Source organism: Oenanthe melanoleuca, chromosome Z, assembly GCF_029582105.1.
Source record: "Oenanthe melanoleuca isolate GR-GAL-2019-014 chromosome Z, OMel1.0, whole genome shotgun sequence".
NCBI classification, from domain to species: Eukaryota; Metazoa; Chordata; class Aves; order Passeriformes; family Muscicapidae; genus Oenanthe; species Oenanthe melanoleuca.
This window is the reverse complement of record NC_079362.1, coordinates 56,299,748-56,321,812: the sequence shown is the minus strand read 5'-3', so window position 1 is coordinate 56,321,812 and position 22,065 is coordinate 56,299,748. Positions and strand designations below refer to the sequence as shown.

General features: G+C 39.4%; 1 protein-coding gene across 2 annotated transcripts in view; it reads left to right on the top strand.

Moving 5' to 3' along the window:
• Nucleotides 1-1,291: 1,291 nt before the first annotated feature.
• The window catches only part of RGS7BP (regulator of G protein signaling 7 binding protein), a 34,678-nt gene continuing 13,904 nt past the window's right edge, over nucleotides 1,292-22,065 (top strand). For both annotated transcript variants that reach the window (XM_056513482.1, XM_056513483.1), the window contains exons 1-2: nucleotides 1,292-1,472; nucleotides 4,167-4,333. In XM_056513482.1, coding sequence (XP_056369457.1) covers nucleotides 1,314-1,472; nucleotides 4,167-4,333 — 326 coding nt within the window. In that variant the 5' untranslated portion in view covers nucleotides 1,292-1,313. The remainder of the gene's footprint in view (nucleotides 1,473-4,166; nucleotides 4,334-22,065) is intronic.

The following is a 22,065-nucleotide window of genomic DNA, read 5'->3' as shown; positions in this document are numbered from 1 at the left end:
TGCACAGAGGAGTGTGCACCACTCATTTAGTATTTAATCTTACCTACAACTAACAAACACAATCTTGTTGCATCACACACACCAAACGTTTTGTTAGAGCCCCAAAATATGAAGTTTTTCAGAGACATAAAGTAAGTCAAAATATCATAGAATAAGCTGAGATGGAAGGGACCTATCAGGACCACTGAATCTGCTCCTGGCCCTGTGCAGAACACGCCAAAAATCCCACCACATGAATGGGAGATTGTCCAAACATTTCTTGAACTCTGTCAGGCTTGGTGCTGTGACACTTCCCTGGTAAGCCTGTTCCAGTGCCCACCACCCTCTGCGTTAAAAATTTTCTGATATGCAACTAAAATCTCTTCTGACTCAGCTTCATGCCATTTCCTCAAGTCCTGGTACTGGTTGTGAGAGGGATTGGTACCTGCCCCTTTGCTTCACCTCTCAAGGATGTCGAAGACTCCAATGTGGTCTCTCTTCAGTCTCTTCTCCAGGCTGAACAAAACAGTGACCTCAGCTGCTCCTCATAAGGCTTCCCCTCCAGACCCACCACCATCCTCGCGTCTCTCATTGGGACGCTCTCTAACATTAGACTAAACTTGACAAAACTTGAGCAGCGAACCAAGTCTTTTTTAAAAATAAAAGCGATGCCCTGGCATGCCTCTTGAAGACCGGTATCAACTTCAGCAAACGCGGGGCGGGCGGTGCCCTACGGTCCCGGGGAGCGCCGGGGCGGCTCCCGGCAGGGCGGCGGCTGCCCGGTCTCGGCCCGGCGCGGCCCCTCACGGCGCGGGCGGGCTCGGGACGCGGCAGGCGCGGGCGCGGCGCTCCCGCCCCGCGGGGGCGGTGCTGCTGACGGCGCCAGCCCCTCCGCACCTTCCGCACCGCCCCTGGCGGGCGCCCGGCCACACGCGGCGGGTCGGGCTTCCCCGCCGGGAGCGCGGGGCGCTTCATGGGAGTCCGGCCGCGGTCGCGCTCCCCGTCCCCGCCGGCTGCCTGAAAGAGGACGCGGAGCATGCCACCGGCAGGGCGGTTCCGCGGGGACTGACATGCTGCTGAAGGAGGGCAGGCGCCAGCTCCTCCGCCTCTCCCCGCGGTAGCGGAGGCGATGCTGCAGGGCGCTCCCCCGGCTCTCCCGCAGGCGCCAGGCTATCGCCCACAGTAGCCGCGCTCGCTGCCGTGAGCGGCGCGGCTCCGGCGCGGCCGAGGCGACGAGCGGCGCGGGCCTGCACCCGTGCCCGGGGCGGCGGCGGCGGCGGCGGGGAAGGCGCTGCCCGCGCCCGCGGGCGGCTCCGCGCGGCGGATGCGTGTGCATGAGCGCTGCACCGAGCGGGCGCAGGAAGCGCCCCCGCTCCGCCGCCTCCATCTTCCAGGGCAGCAGGACCTCTCCGCACGGCCGCGACAGCGAACGGCGGGGCAGCGGCTCCGATAGCGCCTACCAGACCCAGAGAATCCTGGACGACTGTAAGATGGTGGGTACCCCGGGCGGGCTTGCCGTAGTTTTTTACCTCTCCCGAGCTCTCCCGGCACAGGCAGTGGCGCTCCTCCCGCCACCTTGGCTATTCCCATCACGTGCGGTTGCACTGTTCTTGAACCCGCAGTCCCCGCCGGGGTGCTGCCCTGCGCCCCAACTCGCCGCGGTTCCGAAGCGGGAGCCGGGAGCGAAGAGGAGACCTGCGGGGAGCCCGCTGCGGGACAGGGAGCGGAGCCGGGCGCCTGGACAGTCCTGCGGGAGCAGGAGTCCTCGCCCCAGTGCACACACCGCAAAGCAGCTGGAGTTGATCATTGGTAGATCCGTCCAAATCCGTACCCAGACTTGGGCTCACTGAAGCCTAAATCGGTAAATAGTTTCCTCCAATGAATCTCTGCATTGTCTACTTGCTGTCTTGTACAGCAACCACATGCTTGCCCTAATATCCTTCTAAATCAGGATACAGAGAAACCCTGAAATTCTGTCCATGGTATGTATGATACCTGTTACTAGTCTTCCCAGAGTAGCTGGTTGCAGTTGTGAAACATCTGCGTCTGTGTTATTTATGGACTGTCACAATCTGTTATGAGGTGCTTTTCCCCAGTCATGTTCAAAATGCTTGCATCCCGACACTTTCCTCCAAATCAGCACCATATACCCCCTTTCAGACTCCTTGAGCTACAGTCAGCCTGACACTGGGCCCCAAAATTGCCCCTCTAGCTAGTGACAAAGGTAGAAAAAATAATTAAGTCGCTGGTACTTTTCTCGACAAAACCGTACCTGGCTAAAGCTCTGTCCAGTAGCATTGAAAATGGAGCTGCTACTTCTATTCTGCTGGATTCTGGCATTTTTTTTCCTCTGGTGCTGAAAAATGTGCTGGCAGATTATCCACTGATGCTTCAAGATTGGGAGCAATTCCCAGTGCATGGAGGAACAAAAGCTGCCACAGCAGCTCTATAAATATACCCAACAAGTGGATCTTACTGGGTTCTGCCTTTTTTCTCATTCCCAATAGCATAATGTGGTTAGTTACAGAGAAGTTTTTAGAATTAACTGATTAGAAATAAAATACATTTTATAGGTGAGCTGTCAAGTTGCGGTAGGATTCAGGAGGTGAAATCTGTGTGTTTTTTTTCTTGTTTTCTGTCTCAATTCAGCAACATATGCATGGTTTTGTTTTCCTGGGCAGTGCTAAGGAGTCTGTTTAAACAAGGGATGTCAGGTGAAAACTGGCAAAATGCGTCTGGTGTAACCAGTTACCAGTTGCAGGATGCAACACTTTTCTCTTCTTCCTAATGCAGAATAATCACACTATGACACAACATAGTACATTTTTTTCCTCTGCATTGCCTTTGTACATTCTCTTAAGCTTCAGAATTATAAGAGTTGAAGACTTGTTCAGCAAATATTGTGCCTAGGGCTTTGTTGGTGTGTGCTTTTGCATTTGTTTGGGATCTGGGTGTGGGAGGGTGAAGATGTACTGAAATGCACTTGGTTTGACTTGCTGCTCCTGAAGCAGAGGAGCCTATTTGCTATTCTTAAAATGAAATTCGAGAAAACATGACCAACACTATTCTTGGTACCAATTCTCAACTATATAGTTAATTGCAGTGGGATGCATGAAGGGTAAGAATCTAATATGGCAGAAGTAACTAATTTATTTCCTGAGCATGAGAATTTGAGGGCTTGATTTAAAAATTGGTAGCTCTGATAGACTCCAGGTTCTTAGCATGTTTTTGTGTTAGGGTGTGTTGAACTTCTGGTGGTAATGATGACTGCAGAATTATGAGCAATTACTCTTGTCTGTTTTTATGTAGTTTGAAAATTGAGGTCAAAACACCGATAAATAAATATTCTGTTCTATTACTCCATTCCTTCCACCCCCGCCACCATGTGGAGCAAATGGTCTTATGTGCATTCTTTCAGAAGACAGCAAATGCTTAATTTCCCTAAAATAGAGTCCCATGTACATGATCAGTGGAACTAAACAATAACGATCTTTCCATCTCTCTGTAATTGCCCATTTATCCAATCACATCTGTATGTATCTGCTGGATGTTGGATTTCTGTACAGGATGTAGTGTTTATTTACTCATTTGGTTTTTTTTCCCACATGCAGTTTAGAAAAGGTGCTTTCCGGAATTTTAACAGGAAAGTGCCAATCTCTGGTACATCTTCTCAGTCAGTAACAGCAGATGAGTTTTAAGTCAGAAATCTGGGTTGAGGAAAAGAACAGAACAGAAATCATTACAAAATAAATTAGCAAAATTACCAATTTAAAAGCAAATGCTACATTCTAGTCCCTGAATGTGCTGGTAATCAGAAAACAGGAGGAGCAAAGGCAATAATTTCTGGAGATATTTTCGCCTTTCATGATAGCAAAAAATAACCTCATGCTTCTAGTAAAACAGATGTTTTTTTGTCTCATTAATATTTAATACTAATAACTCAAACACATTCAGATACTAAAAGCAGAAACACTACTTTCCTATAGATGAACATTTATAGCTCACAGAAGAAGCAGCTGCCATGGAGGCTCTAGTCATTTACTGAATCATGTGTTCTTGATCCTATGTGCTATGAAATTGTGATGAGCAGGAACAAGCCCTAGATTGGACATGTTTTTTAAAAATTGGGTTGTTTTTACCTATGTAGTTAAAAATTCTCATGTCTGTAAATCGTTTTTGTTTTTCAGCTTGTCCAGGAGTTCAACACCCAGGTGGCTCTCTATCGGGAGCTGGTCATTTCTATTGGGGATGTCTCTGTCACTTGTCCTTCTCTACATGCGGAATTGCACAAAACTCGAACCCGGGGATGTGAGATGGCCTATCAGGCTCATCAAAAACTAGCAGCAATTTCTGGGTAGGAGGCAACTTATGTTTAATTAAAGCTGTATTCATGTGGAAATCTTTGTTAAATACTACATAATGGAAACTTCCAGGAAAAGCATTAACTTGTGTTTCTGTTTTAGGCATAGAGGTGTATAGAGAATGTCCATATCCTTACGATAGTACAATTTTGGATCAAATCCTGGTCCCCTTACCAAGTCCCCTTATCTTTCTGATTTGACTGGATGCTTTTATGTAAGATAAATAGGATTTTACTGCTTATCATTACAGATCAGGGGGGAAATAGCAATGGCTATCTGCCCAGTCTTTTACTGAGTATACCTAATTGAATAGTTAAGGGACAACTAGCTCAGCTCAGCTAGAGACTCAACAAAATTATACCAAAATTAAGTGAAAATTGAGCAAGGGGAACACAAATACTTGTCTGAGAACTTGTGTTTACCTTCTACATGTTTTTAAACCCTTCTTTGTGTTGCAATAAGAATGAAAGCTATGCCAGCATGTAATGTTTTAATTTATTCTTTGGTATTACATTATGTTCATTCCTTTCCATGGTGACAGAATGTATTATCACATATTTGAGACTATGCCTCAGTGCAAGATCAACCAGCATAAATAGCTGTTTCCTAAAAAATGGGAATTCGTGCTGCTAATTCCATGTGAGTTCTTCACAGTATGGTGACTGGGGCATTTGTATTTATACATGTACTGCCTGAGTCGTGTCTTTCTGATTACACTTTGTCAGAACTTTCTGCATTTGTCTTATCTACCACAAGCCATTGTAAACCACTTAAAAAAAAACAACAAAAATTTTCTTTTTTTTGTTGCTTTGCCTAATCCCCACTGAATTTCTTTCATTGCTTTAATATATAAAAGAAATCTGTTATACTTTAATATAAAAAGAAATCTGTTATAGGCTTGATATTTAAGGAGAGCCCAAACTAACAGACCAATAATAAGAAGATATTGGTTGGATGTTTTGCTATAATTGTCACCATTTTCAAGTAAGACATTGTGCAAAATCACTTAAATTGGGTTTGTGACCTCTGATTTGTTCTAAACTTGAATAGCTGAACCTGTTTTGTAACTTTTAAAATATTTTTCCCTTGTAAAGAAAAAAAATAATACATGCTCATTTAGAAACTACACAGGTTTTTTCAAGCAATCATTTCACTGCTGGAAGTCTGTCATATACACAAAGATGTCCTGAAGGTTGTGCAGTTGCTGCGAGATTGACATTTGGCTAATCTAAAACTGTTTTAAATAACTCTGATAATACTGTGATATCCATAACAACTAGTAGGTGTTAGAAACTCTCTGGAAATTGCTTGTTTGGTTTGACAAACATTTTACAAGATGTGCTTCACATCCCCACCCTCCTGTAGCTCAGGAAAGCCATATGAGACATTAACTTTTTTGATGTGTTTGTGAGGAAAGGTGGGAAATGAAGATACAGCAAGAAAAGAAATAGAAGGAGATGAATGATAAATAGTGTCAGAGATTTAGTCTTTACTTCAGCAAAAAGACTGGTGTAGTGCATATGAAATAGGATCTGGAATAGGAATCTAATTGGACAGGAAGAAAAAGTATCAGGCAGAAAAATGGTTAGGGACAGGAATGCATTAAATCATCCTCAGTATTAAATAGTCAGGAGGGTAGTGTGTTGCTCAGAAACAGCTGTTAGTCAGCATATGGGATAAAGGCTTATTTAGTTCACTGCTTTAGTTCAAAATGCACAGCACTGCACTGGGTAATCTAGAAGGAATAATAGCAAGTAGCTGTTTATGTTACCAGACTATAATATTTCACGAGGGTACAACATTCTATTAATTAAGGCCGTCAGTAATGTTCAGTTAGTCTCTAAGTGCTCCACCTGAGGTGTTGTAGGACACACTTCCTTTTGAGAAGTTGGTGTCGCTGTCTGAGGGAATACCAGGTTCATTTGTCTTGTTTGTACTGTGTTTTCCTTGGAAAATCAGCAGACACCTTAATGTTATGCTGGTCCTCTTTGAATATATTGGGATTTCACAGAATCATGGAATTGTTAGGGTTAGAAGGACCTCTGGTGATCATCTGGAGATCACCTAGTCCAACTCCTGTTAGCACTAGTGCATTTGAGACTCTTAAATACATGCCTGACTTGGACAATTAGAAGTGGCGCCTATTTCCTTTCCTAGTTCACTTGTCCTACAAGACTAAGCAAGGTAACAAAGAAGAAAAATGCAAAGATTTGGAAGGAAGGAAACAAAAACAAATCCTCTAGTGCTAGGGAAAGGAGCTCTGAGAAGAAATCTGGAAATTGTAGGAAGAGAAAGAAATACCAAGGTGGAGATAATGCATGAGAAACTGAGCAGGATAGAAGTTGCAAGGACAAAAAAATACATTGGTCATGAGCGTATAAATTCTGGAATACTAGGCAGACATCGGAGTAGGACAGTGATGTAATGTGAACAACAAGAGAAAGCTGCAAGCCTACCTGTAGAAAAAGGAGACACTGATATGCCAACAAAAGCAGATTCAGCTGTAGAAGCAGGAAAAGTGTAAGTCACATTTACGTTGTAAAAACTGAGAGAAATACAAAGGGGATGATGAAAGAAAGATGGGGTAGCAAGGAAACCTAAAACCATATAAAGTCCACACTGGATGAGACCATATCAGCCCATCGTGCTCAAAACTGAGAGCTGCTGGTAGAAGAGATTTCATAAAAAAATAAGCAAAGATACAAAAAAGCAGGTTGTGCATAGAACTATGCCTTCTCTCACGTACTTGCCGCTGCCCAGCACTCATAAGCAAAGGCTGCATCTGAACAATCTGTATCTGACAAATGTGATTTCCCTAAATATTAAGATCTTTTACTCAAATAGTGCTGAGATTGAATAAGGATATCCTTTCACTGTGGTATATTAAAAAACTTATTTACTAAAAAAAATACTGCTGAAAAAGGAAACTTTTAAGTCTCTAGCTAGGGTCTCATAGATATTAATATTGCATCCTCTTCATTACTTGCTGTGGTGTTGTTTTCTGACAGAAGTTGTGAGATTTTAGCAAAGGGGAAAAAAGATTAGAAATAAAAATAATCTAATAATCTAAAAGGAAATATCCTAATTCTAGTTAATGCTTTTTAAGGAAAGCAAATCAAAGTAAGCCTTCATTCAACATTTCAGTGTTGAAAAACCAGTGTTGGTTTTCTCAGAAGGACTTCAGGTCAATTCCTGCTCTCATACTAAAAGTTGTTAACGAAGAGGATGAGTAAGGTTTGGTCCTTTCATCACATTTTCTGCTGTATAGTGTAGCAGAAATTAAAAATCTCAAAGTATTTTCACTGTGCGTCCTTGTAGTATTAGTTGTCATGGTCAAAACTGAAGAAAGTAAAGCAACAAGAAAATGAGTCAGCAAGAGAAAGAAAGGAAAAATATTTGCAACAGTAAGAAGATGGGGGAAAAGATTCAGATCTCTGTTATGGAAGGGAGTCTGCTTTATGGAATGATAGAGTGGTGATCTGTTAGAATTCATTCAACAGGGAACTGGTTTTATACGTGGAGTTCTCTGAGTCTGGGATGTCAACAGAGAGATAACTCAGAACTGTATTTTAAGATACATGTCTGCACAACTGTGCGCACACTTTTGTAAATGTCCTTACATATTCTCAAGCACTTGATAGGCTTACATAATGTGTGCACTTGGCACACTGAGACCAGAACTGGCAGTATCTCTGTGACAGTCTGATATATATGTTGGCAGTGGCTTTTTTTTGCATGAAGCAGAACTGTGTGAAGAGCTCAGGGGTGCATGGCAATGTACATCTGTGTGAGCATAGTTCTGAAAGTGATTTTTCACTGTTATTCTGACTGGTATTACAAAATCTGAGTAGAAATAAACCTCTACACTAGTACATGCTGAGCAGCAGCTTTGCAGAAGAGAAACTTGGGGGTTCTGGTGAACATCAGGTTGAACATGAGCCAGCGCTGTACCCTTGTGCAAAGAGGGCCAGCAGCCTCCTATGCTGCTTTAGGGAATGTTGACAGCAGATCAGTGGAGCTCATCCTTCCTTTCTTTTCAGGGCTGTTGAGGCCATATCTGGAAAACTGGGTCCAGCAGCGGGCTCCCTAGTAGAAAGGAGGAAGGCACATCCAAAGCAGGCCTAGTCAACTACCTTAAAGATGGTTAGGCAGCATCCCACATACAAGGCAAGGCTGCTAGATCTGGGATTGTTTAGCTTGGATAAGAGAAGGCTGGGAAGGAAATACTATAAATATGTATAAAAAACACCTGATGGAATAGTGTCCAGAAGACAGTCAGACTATTCTCAGTGATATACAGTGATAGGACAACAGGTAAAAATTTAAATACAAAGAAAAATTTATCTAAAAAACTTTTAATTCCTTTTTTACTGTGAGGCAGGTAGAATATTAGAACAGTTGCACTGAGTGGTTCTGGAGTCTCCATCCTTGTAGCTACTGAGAATACAGCTGGTCATGTCCCTCAGTAACCCTCTGTTGCTGACGCTTCTTTGAGCAGGAAGTTTGGACCAAATTAGTTCTAGGTTTCCCCTCCAGCCTGCGACAATGTCATCATGAATCTCCTTGGGGAAATTAAAAGAAAAAGTTTCATTATTTGACACCCATGTGCATATGTTACTTTTATAAAATAGTTGTTAATTTTAAGTTCTCTTAAGTTCATGAAGGGTAGAGAAAGTCAGTTAAGAATCACATCCGAATTGCAATCCTGTGCACAAAAAGCCTATCATAGTGTTGCTCTAAGTTTTTAATTGTATGTTAATTTCTGCCTTTGTTTTCCTTTGCAGTCTACAGTAGGAATTCTCATGTTTTCAATAAGTACCAAGTGATTTCTTAGAGCTAATTAATATTAGATTATTTCCAAGTCTGTTTTAAAATATTATACTGACAACCAGTTGTGGCCAATTTTTTGTTGAACTGTCTGAATTTTTCCCTGAATGACAACCCTACAAAATTATTGTCTGTTTTCTAAAGAATACAAGTAAAAAAGACTGCCTCAAAATATTTTGTGAATTAAGTGAAAATAAGACTCCAGACCTATGAGTTAAAGAAGGCTGTATTAAGATAGACCTAACAGAAATAATTTTAACTGTTTAGGTGCAGATGTTAAATGAAGCTCTGCTGGCAGTCAGTATTAGCTGAGCAGAAACAAGACACAACAACACTTAGCTCAACAGGGAAGAATTTTTGTAATCGTGATTCAAAAGCAGCTTTATGCCAGCAGATAGAGGAACAACCAGAGGTCTGCCCCAGCTAGATACCGATCAAACAGCGTTTATGGAGATCTCTGTCCTTCCTAGACATCTTTGCTGTCACTGCTATGGTACTTCTTTCAGTGTGTGTATCAGAGGTGGGGAGAGTGATAATGCTGATCATGGGGTTCTGAATCACAGACACTGCTGGCTGTATCCAGCCTCTGTTGGAGTTGTTAGCATTGTTTCAACTGCCAGTTGAAAGTTGAGAAATAAGGTAAGTACTTCACAGAGACTGCAGCATGATAACTGAAATGTGGCCTGATAAAAGTATAGTTAAATATCAAAAATAATGTTATGATATTGAAGAAAACAAGGAAAGCAGTCAATATTCACTGCAAGAATCAATATTGTTTTATGTTATTATACCAGTAGCTAAATTGCTAAAATGTTGCAGATGTTTTAAACAGCAACCATTTAAAGTTCTTTAAAGACCTTAAAAATCCTGTCAAGTAAAAAATACTGAAATCTTGCACTTCAGAAAACTCTTGAAAATATAAAATGTAATTTTGCTCTTACAGGTTGTACTAAACACTTCAGTAAGTTGTTTCAATGTGCTATGCTAAAACCCACAATTCTTAAAATCATTTAATAGTACTTTACTTAGGAAATTGTCCTGATGATTTATCTGTGACTGTCTGAAATGAGTAAAGTCAGGGAGAGCTTTGTCTCCCTTCAAGGAAAAGCTTTTCAGGATTACTGGTCATTCTTATAATACAAAGTCATTTTCTCTCAACTTTGACATTCAGCTTCTGTAAATATTTACTGGAATTTTCTTAATGCTTAAAATTTTCTTGTAATTTTGAGATTATAAGGCTCTAGAAGCAAATTATGACAGTGTTAATCCACTTAGTTTGGCTGGCATATTTTCACTAATTTCTACATCATGAAGTGATTGCAAACTTAGTACTGTATATCAGAGACTGCACCTATTCCAGTGACTCAGATCCTGTTTTGACTTATGAGAGTTGGTCAGCATGGGAACGGGAATGTTTTGATAAAAAAGCTCAGATGTGGATAGTTTAACATAACCCTTAAGGACCACGTCGAGCTTGATAGTGCAGTAACTATACCATTGCTTACTCCTTTCACAAGATGCACGTGTTGTTCTGAATAAGATTCCTTTTAAAAAAATTTCTCTGATTATACAATCCACATGCATCTAAAATGATGGAAAGGGAGAGCAAAAAGATCAAACTGTTTTCTGTGGAACTGAGTTGAGGTAGGTTTGCTTATTAAGAATAAAATCTCTTTACTCAATTTAAGTGCCAAGTTGAAAGTGAAATAGTTTAAATCAGGTACCTCAAGTTCAGAAAGCAAATAATGCAAGAAAAAACAAGGTTATTTACCAAGGCTAGAATTCTCAAAATAGCTGACCTCTATCGACTGCCTTTTTCTTTGCACCTCTGTCTTTGGAAGTGCTTTAATAGGTGTTTGGGACTTGAAGATACAAGTTATTAATATCTCCCTTTATAGATCTGTCTTTCATAACTGGAGCCCAGTTTTAGTAAAGGGCAAACAGACCTAAAAGTGAATTTATTGCTCTGTTATTTTTCTATGTTCAGAACAGCAATTCTGAAAATTCTGGAAGTTCTACATTTGCAGTAACACAGCATAAGTTGGTTTTGACAAAGTGAAGAACGTATAGCAACTTGCTTAATCATAAACTTCACCAGCAGTCAGAAGGACAGCATTGTTGCATGTCCAAGCTCTGACAGGATTGTTTCCAGAGGTGCTGGCTTAGCATCCTCACAGTCTGACAGATACTGACAGCTTTGGGCTCCTCACAAAACACAGTAGCCCCTGCCACTTTCTTTTAGCCAAAGCTGAAGGTGAGTCAGCTTAATTTCTAGACCGCTTGCACCTGTGTCCTAGAAAAGGGAGGATAGTGAGAAAAGGGGAAAGAGTGCTAAAAGTCAAAAAGACATCATCTTTGTCAGTCAGTTATTTGCCCCTTTCCTCCATCTGACACTCAGTTAGCACATTCACAGCCCCTTCTGGTGCAGTGCTGCCACTGCTGAGAGAGTCAAGGACTGCTGGAGAAGCCAGACAGGTAAGCCTGCCGCTTGCATGACGGGTCCTCCCAGCAGCAGGGAAGCTGTCCCAGCCCAGCAGCCAGGGATGCTGCTCATGCTTGAGGATCACCACAAATAGCAGTATTCTCTCTGGGAGATGTAAAGCAGCATAGCTTTTCTTCTGTGACATGACCTGAAGCTGTGAGGTAGTTGTAGAGAATTAGGGGGCGCATTGCTACATCTAACCCAGTGGGAAGAGTATTTTGCGTGAGGAAGCAAAATGAAGTCGAGGTCTGCTCTGTACTTGGGCTTCAAGTAGCACCATTGCAGGTAAACATTGAAAAAATGTTAGAGAACTTCTTTTGTGGTATTCTAATCCTTGCTGCCATTTTTCTTTCTATGTTTTAAGCAGATAAAACACATAAAGACACAGGGAAGCAGAGATTCTGAACTCTGGTAAAGGCTGACTATTCCTCAGTATTTTATATCTTCAACCTCGCAAACTGTAAATTCAACTTCCTAGTACCTTGGTCTAGGATTAGAGTAGTCTGCAGGTTTAAGGTGGTTTACCTTCCATTTTAACATGGCCTCTGCATTAATCACTCCCATTGTGGGTTCCTGAAACCTAGAAAAAACTAAGATATTACTGTAGTTTAGCTCCTTCAGTGGAATGTTCTCTGCTGTCACAAGCAGCATTCCACTACAGTTAGATTTTAGAAGGATTGTTTCTCCAAGTCTAACTCCTTAGTTGTGGAGTCTTCCTCTTACAGGTAAGACTATTTATCTGTAGCAATGATTGAAATAACCAATCTGTTTCATATTCCTGTTCTGAGGTATAAAAACCTTTACATGAGAAATTTAAGTGAAGGAAAACAATATACATTATCAGAGAGATTTGGGGACTGAATTAAATTGGCAGGGCCTCTGTAGAAATGCTGCAGAATCAGAGCCGACCTTTTGCAAAAAATTCAGTGTTTCTGCCAGGAATCTCTAACTTCATGCCCTTCTCTTGCCCCATTTTGTCCTCCTTAAGAAGATCTCTCCTTATTGGACATAAAAAGCTTTTCACACCTTTACTTTGCAAGTAATTTTCTCAGGGAGTAATCTGCCAGATGATCCTGCAGTTAGCTTCATTTGTAGAAACAGGAACTGTGGGGATTTTGAAAAGCCCACAGAACTTAAGTGTGGACTCTGTTTTGACAGTTACTATTACCATTGCTGCACACCAGATTTTCTCATGTTCTTTTCTCCTTTGTCATCCTTTTTTTTCAGTGTTTCTGTTTCCTGCTTTTTTTTCTGCATGGCCTGTCTCCAGACAGTAATGAAATTAGATATTAATATCTAATTTGCTACTGTCACATTAACTATTTGGGAACTCTTCATGGCAGAGTCTTGAATTAAATATAACAAGTCCACTGGAATCCACTGTTCTTTAGATCTGTGGCATTACCATAGTAAACATGGCTAACAGAAATAATACTTTTTTCAAACTCCTGTGTTTTGGGAAAAGTCTGGAAAATCTCATTCAACCTTTGATTGATGTTTAAGATGAATCGCTTATTAAATAGGTGCACCAGTGCTTACTGTCTCTGAAAAATACAGTTTTCACAATTTATTTCTTTTGAAATTGATTTTTAAATGTAAATTTCCTGGAATTCCAAGCCCTAACGTGTAGGGGCAACTCCTACAACTCATAGCAACTCCTGTTGCTATGTCGTGTCGTGTCATGTCATGTCTCATCACAAGTGGAATCAGTTAATAAGCTCTTCTTAAGAAAAAAACTAAATGTTGCTAACTTATGTCAGTAAATAGTGTTTCATAAGTGGATCTAGAGATAAATTTTAGAAGGTATTTAAAGATAGAAGTGCAGCTTATTATGAGCCTTTCATGTCATGCTAATTTCTATGCCCACAAAAATTAGGAGTACCAGAGAAGCCTGCATGATTCAAAATTAATATTAGACCAATCCAAAAAAGCATTTTCATTGCAGTATTTCTGGGAAAAAAAAACCAAAACACACTTTATTCCTATCTTCACAGATGTGAATAGAAGATGCACTTGTGCTGCTCTGTAAAAGGATGGTCAAGAGGAGTACCTTTGTGTCCCCATTAGGCCCATTGCTTTGAGACCTGTTTCAACAGCATATTTCAGCATTTCTCTTCTGTAGATTTCTCATGAAACACAGCTAAAGCTAAGAATTTAGTGATGAGTTTTAAGTGCTTCTTTCCTGATCATTTTCCTACTGTTCAAATCCTGTTTGATTAAGAAATCCCACGTGGCTGTAATTTTTTGTGATAGACACTTTGTTCCGTTTAGCTTGGTTTTATTGTTCTCAGAAAATTACTTTTGATTCTCACTGAATCTTATGAAGCCAGACTATGTTGACAATATCATAAATATAATGTTCCTATATCTTAAGTGAAAAAATGAGAAAATGAAGTTATGCATTAGAAGGGCTTCAGCATGAGTTCTTAGAATTCCACATATAGTGGAATTTTGCTTCTGGTTTCTTGCCTCTCTTTTTGTAAGTTTTGGAATGAAGATTGCCAGTTAATGGAAATGTTTTTACTAATTTGGTATTTCTCAACTTTCTGGAACGCTGCTCTCTAATTAGAAAGGAACCATTTTGATTCTGTGCCCCTCACTGCAATCAGCCAATGGCGTTGCCAAGTTACTTGTGCAGGGCCATGCAATTAAATGCACGTCCTTCTCATGACCTATGTTTGATCATGCTCTTCCAAGTGCTGCACTTCCAGCATAGTCAACTAAGAAAAGACTTCACAGTTGCTCTGAGCTGCTTGGTACATGGAGGTCTGCTCTAGTAAGAGATCAAACAGTCACTACTCTTAGCAGTATCATCAGTACTTTGCAAGATCAGTCTCCAGCCACGAGAGATACCAGTTCTGTCCACTAGAAAAATTCCAACCAATTTCAACAAGGTGTACAAAATCCATTATAATTTTTCTAATTGTTCTATCATTCTGTATCTGAACAACTGGTTAAATATTTGAAGCCGTTATCTGGGTATTTAGATCTCATCTTGACACACCATTAAATGAAGCGTTCCTTAATCCAGAATCCTTCCAGTGTTACCTTTAAATGTTGTTGAAATTAATGTTTTAAAATTTTAACATGTACTGAAGTGTTGGCTGTTACTGAATAGAATTTTCTCCTCGATGGGAATATTTATAGATCTACTTTTATATTTTCCAGGTTTTTTAACTACCGGAGAAATACTATACTGAATTATTTGTATATTAACATAGAAGGTCTTATTTTCTCTTATATTCCATTTTTTATCTTGCTATTCTTAGTTTTCATAAGAATACCTCCATCATGAACATTTCCTGGCAGCAGATCTGGTGTAAGAATTCAAATACTGGTATATTAAATTCTGTGCTTGAAGTTGTTAAGAAACTGCTTTCCCATTTCAGAAGAAAACAAGTTTGCATTTATTGTATGAGCAAAGAGGAGCTGACACTTCATATCTCTGTCTATCACAGCAAGACAGATCATTGCAGATGTACTGTTGGTAACCTTGGCAGCATGACAAATGGTTGAGTGGCAAAATATTTAAAAGTGCCACATTTATACAGCAGCTTCCAGTTACTTCCAACAGTTCTGGAGTTGTTTTTGTGGTGAAACAGCACTATTCACCCATATGTGTTTGCAAGCCCACCCCAAAAAAATCCCAACTCCCAACAAAACAGTGTTTGGTACTTGGGAATAGTATGACAGCTGCAATCACAGTACATAGGGTGTGTGCTGAAGAAGCAGTTCCTTCATTCAGGGTGAAGAGCCCCAGTGCACCAAAATTGTCAACATTCCAAAGTCTGGGCATATAATTTACCTGCAGACCTACCCAAAGCTGTGTGCATACAGCCTTTTGCAATTCATTTTTTATCATTCAAGACTCAGAAATGAGTACTAAGTCTGTGCAGCTGCTAATACACAATATTGAATGCCTAAGGAAGACTTCATGGAGAAATCCTTGTTTCCCAAGCAGAAAAAAGGGCTTTTGAAAGAGAGGAAAAAACAAGAGTAACACCAGTTCACAAAGTCAAGTGTAGACCAAAACAGGATTAAAAAATCTGAACTGAAAAAATTGCAAAGTTCTTTTTGCTAGAATACTGCTTCCTGAACACATTTTATCAACAGATGGTTTTTAAAATTTCTGTCTTCATATATGAATTTAAATTCAGGAAGCTAATCTATTTCTTTTTTCCTTCTATTTCCTTCTATTCTTTTTTTCCCTTTTTTTTTTCTTTTTTTTGGCACATTCATGTTTTCTCAGTCTCTCAGCTGTGATTTTTAACTACTCTTACAGATTTGATCTGTGAAGTATCTGGTGGAGCTGTATGAGAGTCTTCTGATTCTATAAAACGATTTCTTTTTCACTTAGAATCCTTTTATATAGAGGCATTTGAACATTCGTATTTTTTAAAAAAGATAAAAAATACTCTGAGGTATAAACATGACATATTCAATGCACTCCTAGAAACACTTGATAAAACATCCCAAATACTGCCTTACTCTGAGCAACCTAGTAATGTCTGCTGGATGTGCTGTTCTCCTACCAGTTTAGAATTGTAGCAGTCACAGTATTGGTCTATTTGACCAACAGACAAAAAAAAATAAAAAAAGGATTATGAAAATGTGTAGATTTTTCCAGTAATTGTTAATGCACTATGGCTCTTACCCAAATCACAGTGAAACTTAAATAGTACCTTCTCTTCAGTTAAATAGTTAAATAGGTGGTTAATAATATTTTGAGGGAAAGCAAATACATCGTTCCTTGCCTTTTCTTATTCTAACATATCTTCACAACTGCTCTGGTTGTCTCATTTTGAAATATGGAAAACCAGAAATCTAAGTTAAAAACAGGTATCCAGATCACGCTAATGCTTTATGGAATGCCTTTTGGAAAAAAAAAATATTGAAATTTATATTCAAAGAAAGTATTAATGACAGACATAAAATAGAGAAAGGAGGAATCTGAGGAATTGTCTGTTTTAGTATCCTGTGAATGGTCAACAGCAGATGGCATCACTTGCCTGCAGCAGATTTCCTTCTAAATCCAGTATGTTTCTAGTTCACTGTGACCTAGATCCTACGGCATCAGATACCTGGAGCATCTAACTCTCCTTCAGGCTCTCTGGAAAGTTTGACCCTAATTGTCCGCTCAGATCAGAACCAATTTCATAAATGACCTCACATCAGGTTCTAGTTTTCATAAAATCTCTGTAGAACTATTAATCAAAGAAGCTGGATGGGAGTCTGGGTAGGTATGAATCCATTTATGTTTTGCAGACTTTTGAAAGGCAGAGTTTATAAATCATTCATTAACTAATAGTGAGTGATTAAGGGACATTTTAAATAACACAAAGGCTTAACTGAAATCAAAGGACAAAACCACGGGCAGCATGAATTTCAGCTGCCTGCAGGGAATTTTTAATTAAAGAGGCTGAGCTTGAGCATGTTGGATGGCACAAACTTATCTGTGCTTTCTCTACATTTTTATCAAATTCGTTTGAGAACAACTTGATGCTGACAAGGCAGTGTTCTGAATAGAAATTTCTTTGATAAGCTTAAGAGTTATTGCATATACAGCTAATGTCGCTGTTTCCTTCTTGGTTAGCACAGATCTTTTCTGGAAGGTCTGTGCCATGGTTTGGATTTATCTGTTCTTTGGTGTCATATAACTTGAGGCTGTGAGATTTTTTGTTCAGCTGAGGCTAAAGCTAACAAGGCTGACTTGAGCACTCACCCAAAATTTTCGTTCATCTAACTGGACACCACCTTCTCAACAGGTCATCTGATAATCTGCAGAGAAAAAGGCCCTGTTCAGCTCATGTTTGGTTAGTGCAGAAGGCTGAATTTCTCTCAAGTAAAAGCTAGGGACATAGAGCTGAAGGAAGGAACAGTGGGTTTAAGGTGTTGTCAAGTCCTGCATTTTGTTGGGTTGTTTTGGTTTTTTTTCAATCTTTGGGAACTCAAAAGCATAATTTACGGTACACATGCAATTTCTTTTGGAGTTCTGAGTACTTCAGAATATCCTTCTGGGGATTTTAGGCTTAGCTAAAGTGGTATCTTATTTTGAGACACCAGCCAAATTCCCACCAAATTGCTTGCTCACTCCTCAGCAGAATATGAGGAGAAGACAGGAAGAGCAGGAATGAGAAAGTTTGGGTGGGAGTGAAGACAGGGGCATCAACTATCTGTAGAGCAGGGTTGACTTGGGAAAGATTACCCTAACTTACTGCCAATTAAAATAAAAATAATTATTTAAGTAATGGGAAGAGAAAATAAACCTCAAGCCAGCACCTTTTCTGCCTGGCTTCCATGCTCAGACTCCTCTACCTACCCCCACCCTCCTGAGCAGTGCAGGTGGGATGGGAATGGGGGGTTACAGTCCATAACCAATCTGCTTTGTTTCTCCTTCCTCCTCACACTTCTCCTCAGCTGTAGTGTGGGCTTCTCCACCAGCAGCAGTCCTGTCAGAAAAATCTGCTCTAGCACAGGTTTCTCCACAGGTGGCAGTTCCTTCAGGAGCCTCCATCTGCTCTGGTATGCTCTGTGAGCAGCACGGAAGATCTGCTCTGCCATGGAGAACCTGCTCCTTTCTCTTACCCTGATATTCCCTGTCTTGGTTCCTACTCCTGTTTTTTCCCTCTCTTTCTCCGTGTAGCTATTTTTGCCCTTTTTTCAAACAAATTTTTTGCTCAGCAGATAGATACACCTGTGTCCTGCAAGGATGCCTTGCAGAGCTGCAGAACTGCCTGTGTCCAGCACAGGGAAGACCCTCACCTCACCCCACAAAGGACACCCTGTTGCTATCATCTCTACCAAAACCTTGCAACTTCATCCAGCACACCTAGTATTGCCTAGAGTGGAGTGAGTTTTAATGAAATCTCTTGTTTCAGTACTGTTTTGCTCATGTACAAGAAGATATACCGAGTGATTTATGACTGAGTTTGTCCTCTAATGGAATAGTTTGGTTAGTGCTCTTGTAATTTACCTGTTGCCCATGCTTGAGTTAGTTCAGCCATTAAAACTGACTTCTGAGGGAAGAAGTCTAGAAAATTCTGGTCTGTGATTCTGATAGTTTCAAAACTATGTTTTGTTTTGTTTATTTTTAAAAAGTTACAGAAGTTACAGTTGTATCTAAATTGTTCTAGTATGGAAAAACCCAAAATATTATCAAACTAGGAGGTACCGTTGTCTACAATATGAGTCACTGCCTTGTAGTTTTGTTCTGCTGGTTGTATCATATACTCCATCAGCCTTATCTGAGTTACTGGAAATGTACAGTATTCTAACAAAACTAGACCTGATCACATGTGTTCTGTTATTGTGAGTACTGTTGTAACTGCTTCAAAACAACAATCTGGTTTAATGAGAACAGCATGGCAGTCATTTATGGGTCTGCTAGAAAGAGCAAGCCCTGCTTTTTTCCTGGACTGGGGTGTTAAATAGCAATTGTATCACAGTATTGCATAAATGGATAACAGCAAACCAGCACATGGCACTGAAGCTGACAGCAGTTTGTGTACAGCAAAAGGGAGAAACACAAACAAGAACATTTTCCCAGGAACTGTTTAGAAGAGTAAACATCATTGTTGGACGACTTTTCTACCTATATTCAAAATTAATTCACCAGTCTTTTGTTGCTTTCAAAGATGTATGGTTGCATGATAAAGAAATAAACAATTGGTTTAAGATACAAAAGCAGAGGCAGGATTAGTAGGCTGTTGAACCTGAGCTGTAAATCAGAGGGGCTTCTGGTACCTGGTATATAAGGGGATTAAGTGTATCTCTTCTGCAGGATTTGTGACACTTTTTATGCATCATATGTCTGAGGTAAGTTTTGTTTTTCATCTTTTTAATCCTTGTACTGCTTTATATTTTTAAACCACGGTGTTTCAGATATGAGCTTAAAATACAATCTACAGGGTGGTATTTGTGGACAGTGATTTTTCACAACCCATCAAGTGAACTTATTATTTTTCAAGGGAGGTACATATATGGAGCATAAGACAGAATTTGATGATTTAATTTTCACTTCTGGCTTGATAAATGTTATTTTACTTTGCCTTTTGAAGACAAAGCACTTTTATTATATGTCTAGATAGTTCTTTCAGCTTATAATATTTTGGAACTGTTAATACTTTTCTATGGAGTTAAGCATAAAATTTTCATTTTCATATTTTTAAAATTATTTGTTTGGTTGGTTTTTTGGGTTTTTTGTATTTTAAAATAATTACCAAAGTAGCTGCGTTTACCTCTCTTAATGATGCTGAGTACTATGTAGTTGGTATAAGAGCTCCCTCTATAGGTTTTATTTTAAATCTCAGCTTAAGAAAATAAAAAGCAAATTCCACTTCTTGTCAGTGCTTTATAAAAATATTCAGTTGAACAACATTACATGATTTTTAAACAGTAGGATTTTATGGAAAGAAAGAAGAAAGCCATTGATTTTACCTCTGGTTAAGGCATGAGAATATAATAGATGGATTATAGATTTTATAGACTTATTTAAGTTTGTTTTTACAAAAAATTATGCTTTAAGTAGCTCCCTGATAAACTGCATAACTTAAGCTGTGGTTTTATATAAGAGTAACACAGCATTTTCACTTCTGTATTTACATTTTATACAGCCAACAGTGCTCAGTGCTGTGGTAGCTGTCATATATCCAGCTGCACATAAACTATTAAATAGCTCTGTTGTAAACATAATTTAGCACAGCATTGTGTAAGATCATATTATATATTTCTTTTGAATAACTTACGTGGTCTTCACAAAAAAAATCAGCTGGACTAACTGAGCAGCTGACTTGGAGGATAATATTAGAAGTCTTCATGAACTTTTCTTTGTATATAATTATTAATTTGGTACATAACTGTTAAATAATATTAATTATTAGTTAAGAATAAACATATCGTAATCAGTATTCTGAAATTTATGTCTGTACTAGTCCCCCATTCAGCATTTCTCATGGCATGGCATTGTACACAAAGAAATAGAATACTTCAAAAGGAAATGTTAAGCCCTGTATACAGAATTCAGGGATTAAAAAAGAAATTTTTGTCGGCATTCATATCAGAGCATTTGGCTTTCAGAGATGAAAATGAGGCCTACATACATGCGTAGAAGCAAATTGTTTGGTTGCAAACTAATAGAATTGTTGTGGTCATTATTACAATTAAACACTAATTAAATCGTTTGACACAATCAGTGAGATTATTGAGCTGGAAATAATTCTCATTGTATAAAGTGTGTATAATATTTTTCTTGGATACTGCAGCTGATACTCTGGATTTGCAAATGAGAAAGAATTTTGCCCATAGTCCAGTTAAAATGTTCTATATTCTTAAGAAAATGAGAATGGGTCAGAACTTGCATACATTATTGATGTTTCTAGTTCTCACTGTCACGCTGTTCATAAATATAGTTAGCAAAAAAAAACCACATTAGATTTAGATGCCAAAAAAAATCAATTAAAATGCCTATTACTATGCTTTTGAATACTCTTCCAACTTATTTGTAAGTAGGAAGCCATTAATAAATCTGAATTGGCTCATGAGTCAAGCATCTTATTTATAATTGCTACCTTCCTAGTCTGCACAATTAAAAATTCTGTCACTAAGAGCAAAAATGTTTTAAAGACAAGTGTTTACCATTTTTGCTTTGTAGGAGTTTAATAGCTATATAAGGAAAACACTGTTTCGGGACACGTGTGCAGACCCTGAAATCTTCATGTCGGTGACAGCTAGAAAGGAACATTGTAAATTACAAATAAACATTGCCAACAAAGTTCCTGTAGTAGCCATGACTTCTGAGAGGGTCTGGGGATTTCTGACATCTGAAACAGTGCAGAGAAAAATAGAACAGCCATATTTAAGTTTTTATCTAAATATATTACAAGGAAATTACCTTGTCACAATATAGTGTCTATTTCTCTTAGGAATCCACTAGTGGTTAAACAATCCTAGTTTTCAGAAGAGCTAGACAGATTCAGCTTGACTTGCATGAGAAAGAGGAGTAGAACTGTATCTCCTCATCAAAAGAGCTCTCATCATTGAGCACAAAAAGGTCATTATTACCATCTCTGGTGGTTTAAATTTTTTCCTGGTTCTACTTTGCACAAGAACATTTATGGGCAAGTACCCTTCAGGTGGAATAGACAAGTCAATGGCTTCAGGACAGAAGGAATCTTGGTCACAGAGGAGTGTTCAGATATCCAGGAAAATAAAGCAGAAACTGAAAAGGCCCGTGTGTTTATTAATGGGGCTTCAGGACTTAGGTATTGCATGAAATAAGCAGTAAGTTTGAAGACCTAAATTTTTTACTTGCATCCTAAATATGGAAAGTAAGTGGGACTGTACACTCCTAAAGTTTTTTCCTTTAAAGGAAGTAACTGTGTTCTCATTGAGAAAAGGGCTGCAAAAGTAAGTGATGCC